The sequence below is a fragment of the Hesperophylax consimilis genome, chromosome 3, assembly GCF_061612785.1.
Source record: "Hesperophylax consimilis isolate HC1 chromosome 3, BYU_Hcon_1.0, whole genome shotgun sequence".
Classification (NCBI taxonomy): domain Eukaryota; kingdom Metazoa; phylum Arthropoda; class Insecta; order Trichoptera; family Limnephilidae; genus Hesperophylax; species Hesperophylax consimilis.
The window spans coordinates 29,362,412-29,383,208 of record NC_142838.1 but is presented as its reverse complement, the minus strand read 5'-3'; the positions used below and the strand labels follow the sequence as shown (position 1 = coordinate 29,383,208).

General features: G+C 35.1%; 2 protein-coding genes across 4 annotated transcripts in view; both read left to right on the top strand.

Annotated features, from left to right (window-relative positions):
* wdp (Leucine rich repeat protein windpipe) overlaps positions 1–20,797 on the top strand; it is an 85,683-nt gene that overhangs the window by 8,589 nt on the left and 56,297 nt on the right. The gene's annotated exons all lie outside the window — the stretch shown is intronic.
* LOC149425235 (myb/SANT-like DNA-binding domain-containing protein 3) lies at positions 6,357–8,237 on the top strand. Its single transcript, XM_089651031.1, has 6 exons — positions 6,357–6,656; positions 6,730–6,955; positions 7,053–7,191; positions 7,448–7,519; positions 7,708–7,818; positions 7,911–8,237. The coding sequence occupies exons 1-6, from the start codon at positions 6,637–6,639 to the stop codon at positions 8,129–8,131; spliced, it is 789 nt and encodes a 262-aa protein (XP_089507157.1). The 5' UTR covers positions 6,357–6,636; the 3' UTR covers positions 8,132–8,237.

The following is a 20,797-nucleotide window of genomic DNA, read 5'->3' as shown; positions in this document are numbered from 1 at the left end:
GTTTACGTAATACATACGCGTTGCAGCCGTATTTATAAGGCTAACTGAATATTTTATTAAATTAAAATAATCTTTTTAATGCTAATGAAATTAATTAATTATTGAAGAAATTAAATAAAACATGATACATAATAAGACACAGAAAAAAAAGATGACGGTCGCAACTGGGAATCGAACTCAGGATCTTTGTGTTACTGAGACAACGCCTCAATCCTTAATTCAATTATTTATACAATGGCATGATGAAGTAAATTCAATTTTTGAGTCGGACCAAGTCAATGAGTCGAGAGTCAGAGTATCAGATGAGTGTTTATAGACAATGTATGAATGTGAATGGAACAAGGAGTGTGTGTCAATGCTGTCAAGGCCGAGCTTTTTGGCGGTCCATCGCCTCTGCCCACCCCTGCGAGGATACAGCTTGGGATGGTCAGTTTTTTAAATTTATTTTTTACATTAGCTCTACGCAGAAGGCCCCGATGAAAATAATTTCCCTAAGGGCCTATGTCTTCTTTGGGGATGCTGTTTGGTGGGTTTTTAGGGAAAAGAAGGAGAAAAGTTCTAGTAAGGAAAAAGGTATGAGGGATGGGTAGGACTCTGGGGGTCAATGTGTCCAGCAGTGACGGACTTATGAATTATTCCCTCTCACTGCGGTTCAAAGCTATGGGTCGAGAGAAAGTCCGGTTGGGGGGATCAAAAGGTTTCCCTTAACTTGACATTTGTCCCGCCACTCAGTAGGTAAACATATTCGCCGTCAAGACCTAGACAAATCTCACCCCATGAACCCCCTTTGCTTAGTTACGGAATGTAGCGAACCACTTGGGGGTGACCTATGGTAGGAGTGTTGGTTATCCAATAAATGAGGCGGCGTACCCATACCCTTTTACCCGAAACTTAGTTACTATGTTACAAACTTACCCTATTGTCGAATTTGGCAGCCATCTCTGGTCCGGAGCCCCAAAATACCTGAAAAAAACCCTTGACTCTGTGCAGAAACGGGCGGTCCGTTTGATAGATTCCCCAATCTTAACAAACGGACTGCAATCTTTAGAGCACAGGCTTCAGGTAGGTATGCTGTCCTTGTTCTATCGGTATTACAATGGAAGATGCTCTGAGGAACTAGCGTCATTGATCCCTTCGGCACCGGTGGGTAGTCGGGATACACGCCAAACGCGCGCCAAACATTTGTACACGGTTGACATTTGTCACATGAGAACGGGTCGCTTCTACGATTCGTTCTAAGGTTCAACAGCTCGGCTGTGGAACGAACTGTTGGCCTCTGTGTTTCCTCCCTCCTACAACTTGGGACTCTTCAAGACCCATGTTTACTCCTTCCTCTCCACAAAAAGACCCTCCACACAGCATCCCCAAAGATGACATAGGCCCTGAGGGAAATTATTTTCTTCAGGGCCTCCTGTGTGGAGTTAATATAAAAAAATTAAAAAAAACAGATTCGGGTACAACCGACAATTATAATTAAACAACGCCCGAAAAAAACTAAAATGAGAGCGTCCGGCAATACGAATTATTAGGGAGACAAAAGATTTCAACTATGATCCTACCGCTAAGAGTTTCGGTATGATCTGTTTTTTCATTCATGTAATAATATGAGGCTCTTCCTCAGGAGAGGTTACAAGTTACAACATACGACGTACCTACACGTTTTGTAACGTGCATATCAGACCAAAAAACTGAAGTCCAGAGTCTTGATTGACGAACACAATGTAGCATATTTAACAGCTTAATTAAAAAAATACATGTTAGTTGTACGACTTTGTTTGTCCTATAAAAATACGGTTACACCCTTTGAACCTTCCCACGATCAGAAAATACAATAAGTTCATTCTTATAATTATTGTGTAAACAATATGCAATAAACATAACTCCTGTTTTTATGTACTGAAACAAGAAAATAATTTACTAAACACTTGTCATTGCCACGCAACATTATCAGACAAATCTATATACATAATGGTTTGTTAGTGAAATCAACAGTGAAATTTTAATTTTATAATCAGTTTTATTATTTTGTAATGCGGTTATTTGGATTAGGTCACTGTTATCAATCATGCTGTTTACGCATAAATTTAAATGTTCTCGACAGCTTTTATTGTTATGTTATGTGTAACAGCTGTTTGTATATTTAGCTTAAATATTCAGTAATAATAAACACCAGAGACGTCGTGTTATTTTTTTAGCACTTGTACTTTTAGCTTCAGTATTCACCTAATTATTGAACGGTTATACAGGGCTTTCCAATAAGAGGGGTTATTTTGATATTCAATCGCAAAAGATCAATGGTTTCGTTGCTTGTGTGGCACGTAGCGCCGTCTTGTCGAAAGTAAACGTTGTCCAGATCAATACCATCCAATTCCGGCCATAAAAAAATCATTAATCATCTCTCGATAGCGATCCATTCACCGTAACTATTGCTCCAGCCTCATTTTCGAAAAAGTAAGGTCGAATAACTCCTCCGGACCATAAACCGCACCAAACCGTCACACGTTGAGGATAGAGAGGCTTTTCAACAATAACTCTTGGGTTTTCCGAGCCCCAGATGCGACAATTTTACTTGTTGACGAAGCCACCGAGGTGGAAATGGGCCTCATCACTCAAGCTGATTTTTCGATGGAATTCTAATAATTAATAATAGTGGATTTTAATAATTTTAATGCGTTGTTGAAGCGTGTATCGTTCCATTTTTATTAATGGAGTAGTTTCTACTTGTCAAATGTAAAAAAACAACAGCTTCAAAAGTAACATCTACCGAAATAGCGGGCTATTCAAAATAACACCTCTTATTGGAAAACCCTATATTTCGATATCCTTATAATAATTACAAGTTTAACTTCAAGGTACTGTATGTTTATGTAAATAATGAACGATTGAAATTCGTGATTTTTGTTTGTTCTCTAGCACTGACATTTATTAGACGTTTGGCTTCAATATTCACCTACACAGTGAACGGTTAGTTTAGAAAGAAATCTTATTATTATAACATACTAGAACGATGATCGATAATCGACCTATATCCGGGACTACTATGTAGTTGCATTACACACCTGTGGGTTTAGCTTCAACATTTATCCTACAATCATGTTTGTTTATCAGTTATATAACATTTATGTTTTTTATGACAAAATTGCGCTACATTTGTAGGTTAAGGCGATGCCATACGTAGTAATGCAAAATCATGTGTTTTTGGTTTGAAAATTAGGTCGCCTAGAAATGTTTCAGATGCGTTAATTAAATACTGCGAGTAGAATACATCTTGGCCTTTGAAATAATCTAGTATTTTTTAGATAAGTCTTTTTATAAGCTCACAAAAAAATAATGTAAAGGCCTAAGAAAACTACTTTAAAGTTCAAAATCTCCAACTTACGAACCCATTTTCTGTTATGATTTTATTGTATAATGTGGCAAATTAAGTTATTTATGAAATGATCGAAAAAAAATTAAATATTTATGCCTGAACATCCACAAAATAAAATAAAAGGCACTTTTTGGCCATGTTTTTTTCTTGCATAAATCAAAACAGGCGGATGGTGTTAAGCGGGAATTGAAACCTTATCGCCATCTACGTAAGGGTTCTTATTGATAGCGGCTCAATTTAAAATATTACACGACGTAGCGCATCGCCTTAAACTTTTTTTTAATATTAACTCCAGATAAAATAAAAGGCTCTGAGGAAAATAATTCCCATCACGGCACATCTTTGGGGATCCCTCCATCTGTGGAGGGTCTTTGTAGAAAAGGAAGGATAGGAAATTCTGGGAAGGAAGAAGGTGTGAGGGGTGGGTAAGAATCAAGGGATTAGTGTGTCCAAGAGTGACAGATATATTAATCCATCCTCCAAATGCGGTATAAGGCGATGTTCCGAGAGAGTCCTGGTGGAGAGGTCAAAAGGTTTCCCTCAACCAGTCTCTCACGATTTTGTAGTCACCAAACTTAGCGAACCTCTTGGGGAGACCTATGGCAGGGGTGTCCACAGTTACCTAAGTAATAAATTGCTTCATTTCGAGATAAACTATTATTTTGCATGAATCTAAAATGGCCTTTTAGATTCATGTTATTGTGCTACCTAGCGCTTGCATGTTTATCTACAATATTCTCATGAAAGCCGAACAGTTGCATTTCAGATGTAACGAATATTTTTAAACTTGGCACATGTCGTCAGACGATGTCCAGGGTCGAACCACGAACTAAACTTGGCAAAGAGTGAAAGTGACTGCGGTAAATCTGTTAAAACCTACACTGTTTATCTTAAATCTACATAGTACGCGTGATCTTCTGTTTTCACTTGAAATCAATAAAAATAGCTTCAGCCTACTCGGGCAAGTTGAGTATAATTTGAAATAATGTAAAGATTGTAAACTGGTCAATAGAGAGAGGCTTTTTTGTATCTGAGATTTTTAATTTTACCACTTACATTACACCCTTCTAGTAACCAATGCACCATCTGAACAATTCTGGCAACTTTTAATGTTAGGAAGACAAAATAGACGGGCACTTACATTTGATATTTTTTAAATTATGTACGTGTGTGAACAATAATTTGATTTGGTTAATTTTATGTAATACTAGCACAGACCCGTGAAACAAATTGAATATTTTAATTGTGTAGTTTGAGAAGCTGAAAATATTTATAAAAATAATATTTTCCTCAGCATCCATTGCCTTTCAAAAGAAGAAATTAACTTTACGAATTTTAGTAAACTTGAAAAATTATATCTGTCAAATATTTAAACAAAATAAGTACCCATTTCAAATAAAGAATTATTAATTTAGAAAATAATTTTTGTACCTGCTTTTTCACATGTCTGATATGATTTTGAAAATTAAAAGTAAAATAAGTTGAGTAATTTTACACATTACATTTTAAAGAGTGAAAACGAAATGTGCTAAAAATGATGACTATTACATTAGCAACACATTTTTATGGCCAGGACAATACTCTGGGAGCTACCCCACAAGTCACCCACTAGTCGAGTACCTAGTGCAAACTGAACAAAAAGAGCAGATATGGCTTGGATTGGCTTTCTTCTCGTTATATATATATTTTTTCTGCAACAATCGTTTGAAGATCTTTTAAACATGTTCCGTAGTGTAAGTTGCCCCAGGATTGGTTTAAAGTTGAAAAGATTTACGATCGCCTTCAAGTAGTTGTTCTCTAAAATAACAATCGCTTGTCCCCCTTGGTCTGTTGCCGCTTAGCACGTTCTCAACAGCTGTCCGACCCGTCAGCTGTTTCTGTGCAAATTACCAAACGGTCTCGAGACCTCATCTTCATTTTTGTCGAACCATCAAGAGGCAGTTTTCTCGTTCCAGGTTTTATGGTAAGACATGAATTTGGTTTTGTAATTCGACTTTATCTATTCTCCCTGCTTCTACAAGTTCACTACTCTCTCTGTCGGGTCACTTTGCAATTCGCAACAACATTTTAGTATTTTTTTTAGTATTTTTTTTTTTATAATTCCCGTTATTTAAAAACAATTGCGACAAGCCTGCCATCGCCAAATGGGGTGCCTCACCCATTTTGTTTTCTAAGTGCATATTAATAAATCACTGTGTAAACATTCAATGAAAATATGGTAGGGTTAAACAAAATCATATAAATAAGTCATTTCATTGGTATAACCACAGGTTAATCTTAATAATGGCATTGAACGCCGAAATAGCTGTCACAATAATAAAAGCTATAATAACATTACAAAATTAGATTTAAATCAAATAAAAAAAAACGAAGTTTTACGAATTAAACACAACGACAAATAGATGTTTATATACTGTTGGTAAAGGACCAGGCATTTCAAGACCATTCTGATAGATCGTGGGAATTCTGATTTAGGGTTCCTTTCAATTAAAATGCTTTATCCAATAGCCGATTCATATTCCCTTTGTCATGTTTTTTTAGTTTTTTTGTTTACATAGGTAGTTAGGCACCTACTTATTTGAAACTGACACAAAATTGAACAGAATTCATGTATTCGTGTTAAAAATCAACACAAAAAACGGATTAACTAATTAACTGATTTCATGTCTTCGTGTTAAAAAGCAATATAAACAACTGGTTGACTAATTAACAGAATTCATGTATTCGTGTTAAAACACAATATTAACAATGTCTTAACTAATTAACTGAATTCATGTCTTCGTGTTAAAAATCAATATAAACGACGGGTAAACTAATTACCAAAATTTTCACAGAAATTCTTATAGTGTGAATTTTCTGGAATTCATCAGCATTCGCTCAGCAACAGTTGTTACGAGAAGTTACCAAGTTTTGCTATAAGAATGTATTATTGTCATTTCCACTTGTGTGAAGGATTGTTATTCTAAGGGTGGGTTTTTTCATTTACCTTTACTTTTAGCAGTGCAGTTTACAGTTACTTTCGCAATACATTTGACATTTAAGGAAAAATGAGTTTTTTCACGACGCCAACTGCTAAAGTAAAGGTAAATAGGGATGACAGCATGATAACTAATCTAATTCCCAAACTTTTGTTTTGGGAGCTGTTCATATATTTTTTTCATGTGGCAACTCACACATTAAATGTCAAACATTCTATGAATTCTATGCGTATTGCGTTGTTTATGATTGTATCTTCTGGTGTAAATATTGTTATTTAAATAATAATAATGAGTTTTATCGTCGAAAAGTAAGTAAAAATTCAATTAAATTAATATTAATAGTTATTTTTCAATATATAACCAATGTATACATGTTTGCAGCGAACGTGGAAACAATTTTTCGGCGAGGGAAATCGACATCTTAAAAGATTTGCTACAAAAATATGGAGCCATAATTATGTGCAAGAGATCTGATGCATTGGGCTCACGTGACAGGGAAAAAGCCTGGAGCTCTTTGACAAGTGAGTTCAATGCATCGACAAATGTGCTCCGGACAACGAAGCAGCTAAAATATAAGTGGGAATATATAAAGCGTGTTGCTAGAAAGGTATTACAATCACTACTCATTTGATGTTATCTCTCATCTATTCGTGATAATTTCACTTGTTTATAATTGAAAAAAATGTGTGTTTTGTATATTTTAGGAAGCTGGAAAGCAAAAACAGTCACAGCAAAAAACAGGTGGTGGGCCTCCCATTCCGCCAATGTCGGAAACTTCTGAGTGGATTTCGGGCATTATAAAGGAATCCATTGTGGGGATTTCCTCAACATACGATGGAGATTGTAAGTTCTCATAGACACGTCATATTCCTAAGGAAATAAATGTATATCATGTGATGTGGTGTGTAGATGCAGTAATGTGGATTATCTCTTGCCGCGGGGTGTGGTGATGAATACTGTTGTCTCATTATTTCATCATATTTTTCATGCAGTTTACAGTTATTTTTATATAATAACAAGTTAAACTTTTAACAAAGGTGATGTCTAAAAAAAAAACAAGCCGGTTTGGTATTTATATAAATATAATTCATCTTTTCAGCTACATCAAACACAAACAGTTCTAAATTAAGCGCTGACAAACTACAAATTGTACAGCAGCTCATGGGTTCAGGTAAGAAATTCTCTAATTTTATAATGTTGTATAGATGCTTGAGATCCTTGCGGCCAGGCAGATAAACATGTAATTTACAAACTTCAATCTCAACCTGCAAAGCAACCGCCCGTTAAAGACTTGCTCCCACCAACTGTCATCATTTCTTTAAGCAGAAGTTTAAGTACATAGCTATTTTTTGATTTCAGAAGAAAATCCTGGAATGGATATACTTCCATGTCAGCAGTCATCAGTGGTAGATGTTGACCTTATAAATATTGAAAACCAGAATAATTTCCCAGCAGAAACTCCCTTGAGAAGTAAGTGGAAACATTTTTATCAATAAAAATTTGTGTATAAATTAATTTATGAATCCAATAAATAAAAAAGTGTGTTTATTATCTTTTTCCAGACATTCGCAAAAGGTTTCATACAAAAAATTCCCCAAAACAGACAAATCTTTCTGTCAGCACTACTAATTTAATAGAATTGAAGGGAGAGAAATTACAAATGGAAATAAATATGATGAAGCGGGATAATGAAAGAAAAGAAGAAAAACATGCTGTTGAGATGGAAAACTTTGAACTACAAAAAAAGTTTAGAAATACTTATATTACAAAAACAATTAAGTGAATTTAATTGTTAATTAAATAATAAATAATACATAAATCATATTTTTAAAAGAGTGCATCATTTCAATTCCTCGTTTTCTTATTTCTTATTCCATATAATGTGCACAGTACACACTGCAATGAGGTACAATGGTTTTCACATTGCGTCTCTGACAGCCAACCAAAAAAAAATAATATATTTAATATATGTATATAAACCTCCTCTGCTTCCGCCACATTCATACTTCTATGTATTGAGTTGGATCCTTCTAATTTCTAATGAATTTATGTCAATGAAAACCTGCAAAGGGTCACTTAATGGAGTACTGTAAGAAAGTGGTTATCTATGTTCATAAATATGAAGGATACAAGGAATAAATACTTAGTGGTCAAAATAGGAATGAATGAGTGCTTCCCTAGCATTGCTTCCAGAGGTGGTCGGCGCACCGCTGCCACCGCCTTCATTGTTATCCATTCGGATCATATCTGTCGAGCTCAACATACATTTCCGGATCTACCTCAGGAATGTTCTTTTTTAAACAAATATTGTGTAAAACTGCGGTGGCAAGTATGACACTTTCGATTCTGTTTTGATTTAATCTTAATTTGGTCGCAATGCAGGGAAAACGTCTCTTCCAGACACCATACGAACGCTCTACTGGATTTCTGGTGCGAATATGGCATCTATTGTATAGTTCCTGCCCTGGTGTAATTGGATTCCTAAGAGGTGTTAAAAGGTAGCGCTGCACGCCATAACCCCCATCTCCCAAAATTACGTTGCTTCCAAAATCTCCATTCTCCAACCTGCCTTTAATGTTGCTACCATTAAAAATGGTGCTGTCATGGCTAGCTCCTGGCCATCTACATACAATATCCAAAATTAGTAGATCAGCATTACAAATTGTTTGGACATTGTATGAGAAATAACCTTTACGGTTTCTGTATAACTCCGCAGTATTTCCACATGAAATTATAAAATATTGCAGTATATTCCAATTGCATAAATATATGCGAAAACCAAATATTACTGTTTTGTCTCATTTACATTCATACATACTCATCTATTTTTCTGACTCCTGACATGGCCCGACTTAAGTATCTGATTCACTTGATCGTGCCACGTCTTCCTCGGGCATTCCAGACTTCTTTCACCATTCACATTTGCGTCATATGTTCTCCTTTCCTTTCTTTTCCTTCTTTCTTCATTCATTCGCTCTGCATGCCCAAACCATCTGAGGGCCCTTTCTTAATCTTACTTATTACAGTTAAATAAAAACACGAAAAGCTTATTTACCTGGAGATGTTATTGGTACATGGGTACAATCGATGGCTCCTATAACATTTGGGAATTTGGCCAATCTATGAAACTTTCTGTTATTCTCTAACATTTCAGCGTCACTTCTGGGCATTGATATAAAGTTTTTATTGAGTGACGCTATCGCCTTTGACACATTGAAAATTATTTTACATACTGTACTTTTGTGTACATTTGCAATGTCCCCAAGTACTCTTTGCATTGAACCAGTTGCATAAAACCGCAAAGCCAGTAACAGCTGTTCAGATGGTTTGACAGCATTATTCCTAAGGAGAGAAAGAAAGTCATTATCATTCTATTTACGTGATGTAATTTGAATAAATTGTTGTAAAAATGTTTGTAATTTCATTTTATTAACCATTACTTACATATCGGTGGGAGTACATATCATATCTGCGATTAATGTAGTTAAAAGTCGAGCAGTTTCCTTATTGACACGAAATCGGCAAATAAAATCATGATCTTCCATTAGATACATGTTCCGACGTATATTATGTCGCTTAACACGTCGCGTCATATTCATTACAACTTCATCATCAGAACTTGAAGAACTGTCACTTGTTGCAAACTTATTGTTAAGTAATATTGGTAATATATAATAGCAAATACCGCCAAATAGCTACAACAAAAAATAACCTCTAAACTCTTGAACTGTCACTTCGGCAATGGCAGCCATTTTTTACTTTACAATTAGCATTTACAGCACGGTTGCCTAGCTGTAAGATTGTAGGTAAAAGTAAACGGTAAATGTCAAATGAAAAAACTCATTTCTATGACTTTTACTGTTTACTTTTACAATTAGCATTGCATTTAGCATTCTCGGTAAATGAAAAAACCCACCCTAAGGATGGAACTGAAGAATTCTGTTGTGAGCCCAATGTACATGAGCCAGAACACCGCTTATAATTGTCAGACGCTGCGTCGTACAGATACAATAATTCTGACCTTATGAATTCTGATATCGGTTCCATCTTCGTCTACAGAAGAGCAAGTATTTGCTTTGATAAGCAATAAAAAATTATCACATGTCAAGTTTGTTCACCCGAAATATCTTATACGATATGACATGAATAATGATCGACATATTAAATTTAGTCACCAATTTTTAGAAAGTATTTTCAATAAATATTAAGAAGAAATTTAATATTATGGAAACGGACATGTCAGTCAGATTGTTTGCTATAACGTCACAGATGAAAAATAACTTTTAAAAGTTCGGGTCTCATGAGACAATATTTATTTTTGGCAGATTTTTCAAATTCTGAGTATACCCACTCATATAATCTGGGCTGAAGACTAGAATCCATTCAAGACTGCAATGCAACTCATATAACTATACTGCTTGCATTTCTAGTTTTCTCTTTTTTAAGCCCAGATGTTCCTAAGATGTTGGCGGAGGATTCAGAACATTTCTGGCCGCATTGTCTGGTCTTGTATATTGTTGGCCACTGAGAGTATTTACTTAGCAATTATCCTCTCAATGTCATCTGTGCACTTATTTCCGTTTTGGCAGAGCCTACCATCTGTTGACGTCGATTAGATAGTACTTGTTGGACGGCACAACATTGAAGAATAAAAAAAACATTATAATTATTTTTAAATTTTTACGTACTTGTCTACAACCAAATCAAAGTTTTGTTTTGAGCAAGAGCTTGATTAACTATTCTACGTCCAGCAATTTTCTATTGAATTCTACATCCAGCATCTCTATTGAATTTTACACCCAGCATCTCACTATTGAATTCTATATCCAGCATCTCTCTACGACTCGTTTTATCTTATTAATAATTGAATTCTACACCCAGCATCTCTCTACAACTCGTTTTATCTTCTTAAATAATTGACAAATATAGAACCAAATAAAAAGTGGCTTCTGATTTTTTTTTATTTACATAAAAGATACTTGAAAGCTCCATAGTTCACGAATAGAACTTAAGTTGCGAGCTGAAAATAGTTTCTTTGTCCTACAATTTTCAGATGTGCAAATTTTACTGCGTCGGAGTACAACGTAAACTAACACATTTTCTTCTTTATAGTTAAGATATTTATACAAGATACGCGTGTGCATTGTAAAAAACTGTGATTGCTGCAATCCGAGAAATTTTTAACTGCCTATTAAACATTTACAGCTTGCCTATAAAATTAAATATAGCAGATGCATCCTAAAATTTCATGGACATCCACTGCCCTGATCAGATGATTTCTGTTGCATCTTTGTATCTTTCGTTAATCTTGTAACGAGGCTTTGATATTGACCTAAAATAATTTAATCATTTTTGTTTCTCAGTGTTGAAAATTAATTGTCCGCCCCACTGACATTGAACAGAATCCGTGGATTTGTTTGCGCTCTTCGATGCCAATATTTGCGTTATTTAAAGCGATTTTATAAGCCGCTAGTAAAAAGCAACGCCAACTTACGCTATTTAATTAGTTCAAACGAATTCCTTTACATAATGTGGTAAAAACTTAACTAAATATTTTGCAATTAAGTTAATGGAAAAGCGTGCTGAAACTAGGATCATAATATTTAAAGAAGAAGAAATCAAAGGCTTTTGTTATTTAAGGCGATGCACTACGTCGTGTAATATTTTGAATCGAGCCGCCATCAATAACATTTAGATGGCGATAAGGCTTAAATTCCCGCTTAACACCATCCAGATGTTTTGATTTAGGCGAGAAAAAAACATGGCGAAAAAGTGCCTTTTATTTTATTTTGTTGATGTTCAGGCATAAATATTTAAATGTTTTCCGATCATTTTATAAATAACTTAATTTGCCACATTACACAATAAAACCATAACCGAAAATGTGTTCGTAAGTATAGAAATTATAGGATTCAATTATGCTCTCATACCTAATGCTATGTTATTACTGTTATATCTGCTTTAAATGTATCTAATGTAAAAATAAATAAATAAATAAAATAAAAGTAGGAAATTTTGAACTTTAAAGCAGTTTCATAGACCTTATAAATTTTTTTTTTCTGGGCTTATAAAAAGACTTACGTAAAAAATACTGGATTATTTCAAAGGCCTAGATGTATTATACTCGCGATATTTATTTAAAGCATCTGAAACATTTCTAGGCGACCAAATTTTCAAACCAAAAACACATGATTTTGCATTGCTACGTAGTGCAAAATTGGCCTTGTTGATGTTGATGGAATTTATGCAATTTAAAATGATATCTTCGAATACAAGGGAAACATGTTTTGTGAATAAAACAGTCTGATTAACACTTTGCACTCCTATTGGATTCACTATTGACCAGTAGTCTACTCTGGGGTTGAAAAAAATAAACATACTTTCCTTAGAAGATTAAAAAAATACATTATTTTACTCATTCTTTTTGGACAACCTGTTTCTCCTATATGGTGACCATTGCAGCGGGATAATATATTAGAACGACATTATTCGAAAAAGTCACAAAACACAATTATTTAAAGTCAAGATAATTAGTAAGTCATTTAAATTATGAGTAATATATTTCTTACAAAATTGAAGGTACTTATTTCGTAAAAGAGGTGTCTTTTTTGTTCGAAATATTTAAAATATATTTGTAAAGATGTTTTCGTGAGCACCCTATTGCTTGTCCGGCTAACGTTGTAAATCAATGGTTTACTAGGTCTTTGTATTCCGGGAATACCTACCCTCCTAAAGAATTCATTGGCTCTAGTTTTGGATTATTACATGTTACTTACTTGAAAATGGCACCGAAAACAAAAGATAGATCGTCCCAGGAGGCGGAGCAGGTAAAATAAGAAGAGGTAGAAGAATCTCAACAGATACACAGTGTTTTTGAAGAGACAAGTATAAACAGTTTTACACACATTTGAAAAAAATAATATATATATATATAACTTAACACTATAAATGTCTATTGTCATATTAAAATTAATCACTTATAAATTTTTAAGGTATGATATTTTTCATAGCACACTCCAACGCACATAGCAGGTTTATTGTCACAAGTTTTACAAAAATATATGGTCCTTTTTCGTTGTTTTTTATCCGAACACACTATACACTCACGACATTTTTTTTCATTTTGAGGCATTAGTATGTGTAATTTTCCATCCAACCTTTGTTCTGGATCGAGACAGTGTCTGCCTTTAGTACTATTTAATCCTCCTCTGTGATTTCCGACTAATTGAATGATAAGTTTGTCAACAAATTCAAGATGTGTCATAGCCTTAAGTTTCATTTCATTTTGTTTTTCCTTATATAAAATATATGAGTTAACAACAGAAACTTCAAGACCCCAAAAAAATAATTTTCGTCACCATTTTAATGTTTTCCTCAAAAATGGGTAGGCTGCAGTATACTGGTCTGCGGTATCCACGCCTCCCATATATTTTGTATAATTTATAATCATATTCGGTTTCATTATGGTTTCTTCTTCGCCACCTCTCATTATTCTTCTTACAATTTTAAAATCGTTTGAATAATGATTGGTATATACTGTAACTATTCTCTTGTCCTTCCAAGCAAGAAGCAATTCATTGTTTTTGACACATGTTATCGTTTCACCTGACTTCAATTTAGCATTTTTTATTGGTAATGGAATATGCTTTCTAGTCGTCATTATTGTACCAGTTAGATGAGTTTTTAACTTCATCAATTCCTCTCCTAATTGCGTGCTTGTATATAGCCTGTCAGTAAACATGTGAAAGCCTTCAGCTTCAGGAATGGAAATTAATAAATTGTTGTATAGGTGTAAAACAATTCTTGAAGTAAATGGGAGATCAGGTCTAATTAACCTATTCGTGGTTACGGCACCATAATACGGAACAAATGAATAAATATAACCAGATCCCGAATCCGCCAAAATGTATATCCTGATGCCCCATTTATTTGGTTTGTTTGGATTATAAGTTTTAAAACAAATCCTGCCTTTAAAATTGACAACAGATTCGTCTACCACTATTTCTTTACGGGGTATCATATATTCTCTACATTTACTGTCTATATATTGCATAAATCCATTTACTTTATCAACTCTTTTTTCAAGTGTTTCGTTGTTATCTGTTTCATTGAATCTGAGATGTAGCATCCAAAATATTTGTAAAAAACGATCTCTTTTAAAAACACTTCTGGAAAATGGGGAGTACGCGACAAAAGCAGTCGAGAAGAAATCTTGGAGATTGGGATGTGGTCTCACTCCCATATTTAATATGACTCCCAAGAAAGCTCTAAATTCTCCTTCATCCAAATCTCTCCAAGAATGCCAAAGAGAATTTTTACTTAAATTTTGAGTATTTGAAATAATATTATTTGCGTAATTATTAGTATTACTGACTATGGATTTTATTAGTTCACCACTAAAAAACAATTTGAAAAAATCTAGCGGCTCATTACAATTTGATGGGATATTAGGACCAGCGCGTCTGCTACCAATGGAAAAATCATACATTTTTGGTTGAAAAATATTACTTAAAATTTCCCAGTTATCACTGTTTGATTCACTTTCACTTTCAGAAAAAACAACTCGCCTTCTTTTACTTGGTCGCGCTTCGATATCACTTCCACTATCTGATTCGTTACCGTTTAGTATAGAATTATTCACAATAGAGTCAACGTTATCAAATATCAAAAGGTCGTCATCACAGTCAGGTTGGAAGTCTTCAATGTTTTCAAAAGCATTATTCAATGAAGATTCAATATTATTTACACTTTGATTTATTATTTCACTTTGTTCGTTAATATTACTAAACACATCGTTATCATTACTTTCTTCGAAATATTCGTTAAATTGATCCATGGCGATAAGAATATATTTAAAAATATTTAATTGTTATTTCAGTTTTGAAACGTTCACAGAATAATGGTCACCACAGTGGGAGGAGCTCCGCCGCGAACAATGTACCGATACAGACTGACCAAATAAAACGGCACACAGAAAAATACAAAGTAGGTCAAAAAAGCCAAAAATTCTAAGAAACACCTATATAAGCTAATCCTTTAATGTATTTTGACTATGAATACATTTTAAGGAATATTTAATCCTTTGTGCACACCATTGTGAAATAAAATTCACATAATTGTATCGGTAAATGGGGAAAACAGAGCTTCAAAGTTACCGCCTGGGAAAGCCACTATTTTGGCTATGGGAGCTAGCAACCAAATGCTCGGAAGCCAGAATATTGGCTATCGGAGTGCAATACGTTAATACCTCATCAATTTAGGAGAACTTGTGACGTCCAAATGAATGGAAGAATTTGGAGAGACCCAGGTAAAAACGGCACGATCAAGTTAATCAAATTCTTTTGAAGGGTAATGCCAAGAGTCGGAATAACAGAATATTTTTTACTGATTTTTTGACATATACAATGGTCATATAGAACAATTTACTCCACAATTTTATTTAGGTCGTTATTGTATAATTTGTAAACCGAGTAGTAAACAAGTTAATCGATTTAATGCAACCGCTAAACCTAGCGGCAGGTATGGTAGTGCGCCCACCACCATGGATAGCCGGTCAGGGATATTTTAAACCCAGTCTACATCGAATACACAATCTACTCAAACAATGACCATGCAAACATAGCGGTAAGTATGATAGTGCGCCTAGCACTATGGAGATCCGGTCAGGGATATTTTAAACCCAGTCTACATTGAATACACAATCTACTCAAACAACCTCCATGCAAACCTAGCGGCAAGTATGGTAGTGCGCCCACCACCATGGATAGCCGGTCAGGGATATTTTAAACCCGGTCTACATTGAATACACAATCTACTCAAACAACCACCATGCAAACATAGCGGCAAGTATGGTAGTGCCCCCACCACTATGGATAGCCGGTCAGGGATATTTTAAACCCAGTCTACATTGAATACACAATCTACTCAAACAACCACCATGCAAACATAGCGGCAAGTATGGTAGTGCCCCACCACTATGGATAGCCGATCAGGGATATTTTAAACCCGGTCTAAATTGAATAAACAATCTACCCAAACAACCAACCAGCAATTTATTCACAGGGTTAGTGTAAGGATGGGATGATACAGATCTCCGCCTTACCCTTAAACTATATTTTAACTATATATAAACTATCTTAAACTATAATAAGTCACTTAGCACGGGTGACTTTCCAAAATCCCTTAAATCAGCTATCGTAACTCCATTATTAAAAAAACCACAACTGGACGCTGAAGATCTTTCAAATTACCGACCTGTTTCAAATCTGCCTTTTATATCAAAAATATTAGAAAAAATCGCTGCCTCACAGGTCATATGTCACTTAAATTCAAATGAATTATTAACTAAATACCAATCTGCATACAGACGGTTCCACTCCACAGAAACCGGGTTACTACGTGTTTTGTCGGACATAACTACTGCCATTGAGTCGGGTAAACTGGCACTTCTTTCAGTCTTGGACATGAGTGCTGCATTTGACACGATTGACCATGACTTTCTTATTAAACGATTAGATGAATCATTTGGTTTAAACTGCGATGTTAAGACCTGGCTGACATCGTACCTGGCCAACCGTTTACAAGCCGTAAAAGTAGGAAAAAACCAATCAAATTATGCAACCCTTTCATCTGGAGTACCCCAAGGGTCCGTTCTGGGTCCACTACTCTTCATCCTCTTCACAAATGATGTCGCTAAAATAATAGAATCATTCGGCCTTCTATCTCACTGCTACGCTGATGACCAGCAAGTTTACTTTTACTGCTTACCAGAAGAAATAAACAGTCTAAAAATTCGTATAACTGAGTGTATAGAAGCAATTACTCGCTGGATGACCTCAAATAGATTGAAACTGAATCCCACAAAGACTGAGTTTCTGTGGACTGCTACAAGCAGACGTCAGCATAACATTGAAAACTCCCCAATAACCATTTCTGGAAGTGACATCACTCCAAAAACGTGCATCAAATTACTGGGTGTCAATCTGGATGCTAATTTTTCCCTTAAAACTCAGGTGAACAGAACTGTAAGCACGGGGTTCTTTCAATTAAGGCAAATTAAAGCAGTGCGGAGAAACCTGCCAACAGAGGCGACTAAATTGCTAGTCAATTCCTATGTTGTTTCACGTCTAGATTATTGCAACGGAATATATGCAAGTCTCCCTAAATGTCAAATCAACAAATTACAATCCGTTTTCAACGCCGCGGCAAGGCTTATCACCGGAGTATCTAAATACTCCCACATTTCAGAGCATCTCAAAAATCTGCACTGGCTCAAATGTCCTGAAAGAATCCAGTTCAAGGTATGCTGGATGGTATTTAAGTCACTTAACGGAATGGCTCCGGCTTATTTATCAGAATTGTGTATTCCAGAAGATTCCAACTCCCGACAGTCAACCCTTAGGTCAGCAACGTCATCAGCTATCGGAAGGTTGAAGGAACCAAAGCGCACACCAGATACTAAGTTCGGTGAGCGTGCTTTTGCCGTGTCAGGACCTAAAGCCTGGAATGGACTGCCACATGATTTGAGAATGATCGCAGACTCGACAGAATTTAGGTCTAAACTTAAAACGCACCTTTTCAGACAGTCGTATCCATAATTTCAGAAACCTCCACTTTCACAGTTGACGGCAATTTAAATTTAAATTAACAAAATGTAAAAAATACTAAAAATAAAATAAAATAAATAAAAATAATAATTAAAAATAAATAAATAAAAATGATAACAACTAACAATTTGTAGGCTTTTAAGACAGTTAAAATACATTTAAATTAAAATAAAAACTATAGCAGACTTAAGATCATGCGACGACCAGTGTTTTTTTGATGTATTTTCCTCTGCGTGCAGTTCTATCTTTTATAAGCATAAACTTTTTAATATAAGTGTGTTTGTTGGAAGTGACTTGCCAGGTAAGTATGTTTTGGTATCATTTCTAAATAACAAATGTAGATCCTAAGAAATAAATTGTACAGCGCCCTTGAGGTGATTTTTCACAAAAACGGCGCTCTACAAATTATCCAATTATTATTATTATTATTATTATTTCTGACTCGTGACATGACCCGCTTCTTTTTGATTTTACATTAAAGTACGATGTTTCTATGGTGTCCTCAAAATTTCCTTATACAAATCATATCTGAAACACACATGCCCAATCAAAACGTCACTTTCTAAATCTTGTTCGAAACGCTAACATCAGCAATGTATTTCTTTCGGATCTCTTGATTTGTAATTCGACCATCTGTGGTGTTAAGTCAACAATGCAATGAGTGCAAATTGACGAATTGATAATCACGTCTGAGACATTGTGGTGCGTAAAAAGGCACAAAATTTCCTCGAGCTGAGCCGCAAATTATGGGAAAGGAACAAAGCAACTTTCCCATTTATCGCGGCTCGGCTCGCGGAAATGTTGTCCTGTTTATACGTAGTATTAAATTTTCCCAGTAATTATTACTTATTTTACCCATAGAATCAATCAATCAATCAAATGATACTTAATAAAAATAAAAACTTCTAATGCGTCAGTAAAAAAATAAAAATTCTTCACAAAATAACAAATTTGGCACCCCGTAGACCATACACCAGACATGGTCTAACCGTAAATAATATGCCTCAATCTTCCATATTCCATTCATTGGATAACCAATACATCTGCCATAGGTCACCCTAAGTGGAACGCTACATTTAGTGACCAGCAGGGGTGCCCGGGTTCATGGGGTGGGGTATGTCCAGATCTTAGCGATGGATGCGTCTGCCCATCAAATGCGTGGTGGCCGGATTGGGAGGCTGGTTGAAAAGACTCTTTCGACTCTCCAGTCGGACTCTCTCGACCCATCTAAAAAAGTTAAATAAATAAATAAAAAAATAATAATAAAAATAAATAAATTAATTAAAAAAATTAAACAAATAATACCTCATCCCATACACACAAGCAATTTGCTTTTTATGAGAGAATATAAAAAAAAATAATAATAAAAAATAAAAAAAATAGTTTATTCACTAACTACCCCGCTAGACTCGAGAATACTTCTCCACTAACCGGGAATTGTAATTAGTTATGTATTATTTTATTATATTGTATCGTCTATTATCAAAATAAAAAAAATCTTCCTTGCACTGCAGTGGGAGGGATGCATTCATACGTCACTTCTGGACATTGACGCCCAGATTCCTACCCATCCCTCAAACATTTTTCCTTCCCAAAACCCTCTCCTTCATTTCCTTTAAAGACCTCCACACCGCATCGCTAAAAATAGGTCATGAGGGAAATTATATTCCTCAGGGACTCCTGTTAGGAGCTAATGTAATTTTCAAAGTACGTTCATTCTACATGATATATTATTTTGAAATGTTTGAAACAAATGTAACAGTATACAAATGAAAGTACATGTATTTTATAACCTTATAATATGTATCTAATTCCAGCATCAAGTATAAACACAAGTAGGCGCCGATAAATCTCTAAGTTTACGACCCGGTGGCCTTTGTTTTCTCAGTTTGCACGATTGCGAAGTCGCGCTATTTACCCTGGATCCAAAATATAGGACACGATAAGAAGCGGTATTATGTTTTTGCAGTCAAATTAATGACCGTAACATATCACGAACATTTAAAACTCTTCGAGATGCAGTTCCTTATCATGATTTTTTCCTCGTTCAAACGATCCAAGGTTTAGGTAAAAATTGTTATGTATTTAACGTCTGGTGTAAAATAAAATGATTAACGTGTGATTTATATACAATAGTTGGTAGTCAACTGGTGTTAAAGCTGTGGCAAAAGTCCTGTTTTGCGGATTCTGTATGTCTTTACTGTACCGAGAGGTCGAGTGGGCCAGGAGCCTTGCAATGTGGGTGCATATAAAACCAGGGATGGCATTTTGTTATAATAATATTTTATTTAAATATTGAAGACAATATTAGCGATTCCTAAACTAAAATTTGAAACAGAAAAATCAGAAAAAGATAGGGTCACATCTAGGACTCGAACTCGGGACCCTTGCCTTGCCGGGGCACCGCTCTACCAACTGAGCTTATGGGACCTTATCTCATATTTAACTGTATCATACTTAGAATAACTAACAATATTGTCTTCATTTTTCTCACCGCACATTTAGATAGCTAAGATGGCTGCCAATATTCCGCATTGAAAAATCATTTTCGACTCTTTTCATGACAAGTTAGGATAATTTTGCTGCGTTTGCTTTTTGTTCTGACTCGAGTTGTTATAGGGCGCCTGGAATAAATCGCGACCCGATCGGGAAACGTTTTAAGGAAAGATGGGTTGAGTCGGTGACTTTTTTTATTTGGCTTTCACTTTTTCAGTTCACCGTCAAGTTTCTCACCAGCAGATCAATGCCGGTAATTCCTCAGAGCAGGCTCCTTTGCATTACCTATAAAACAGAAACAGCCTCTGTCTACGTTTCTTCTGTGCTAAATATATGGCAGTTGATCT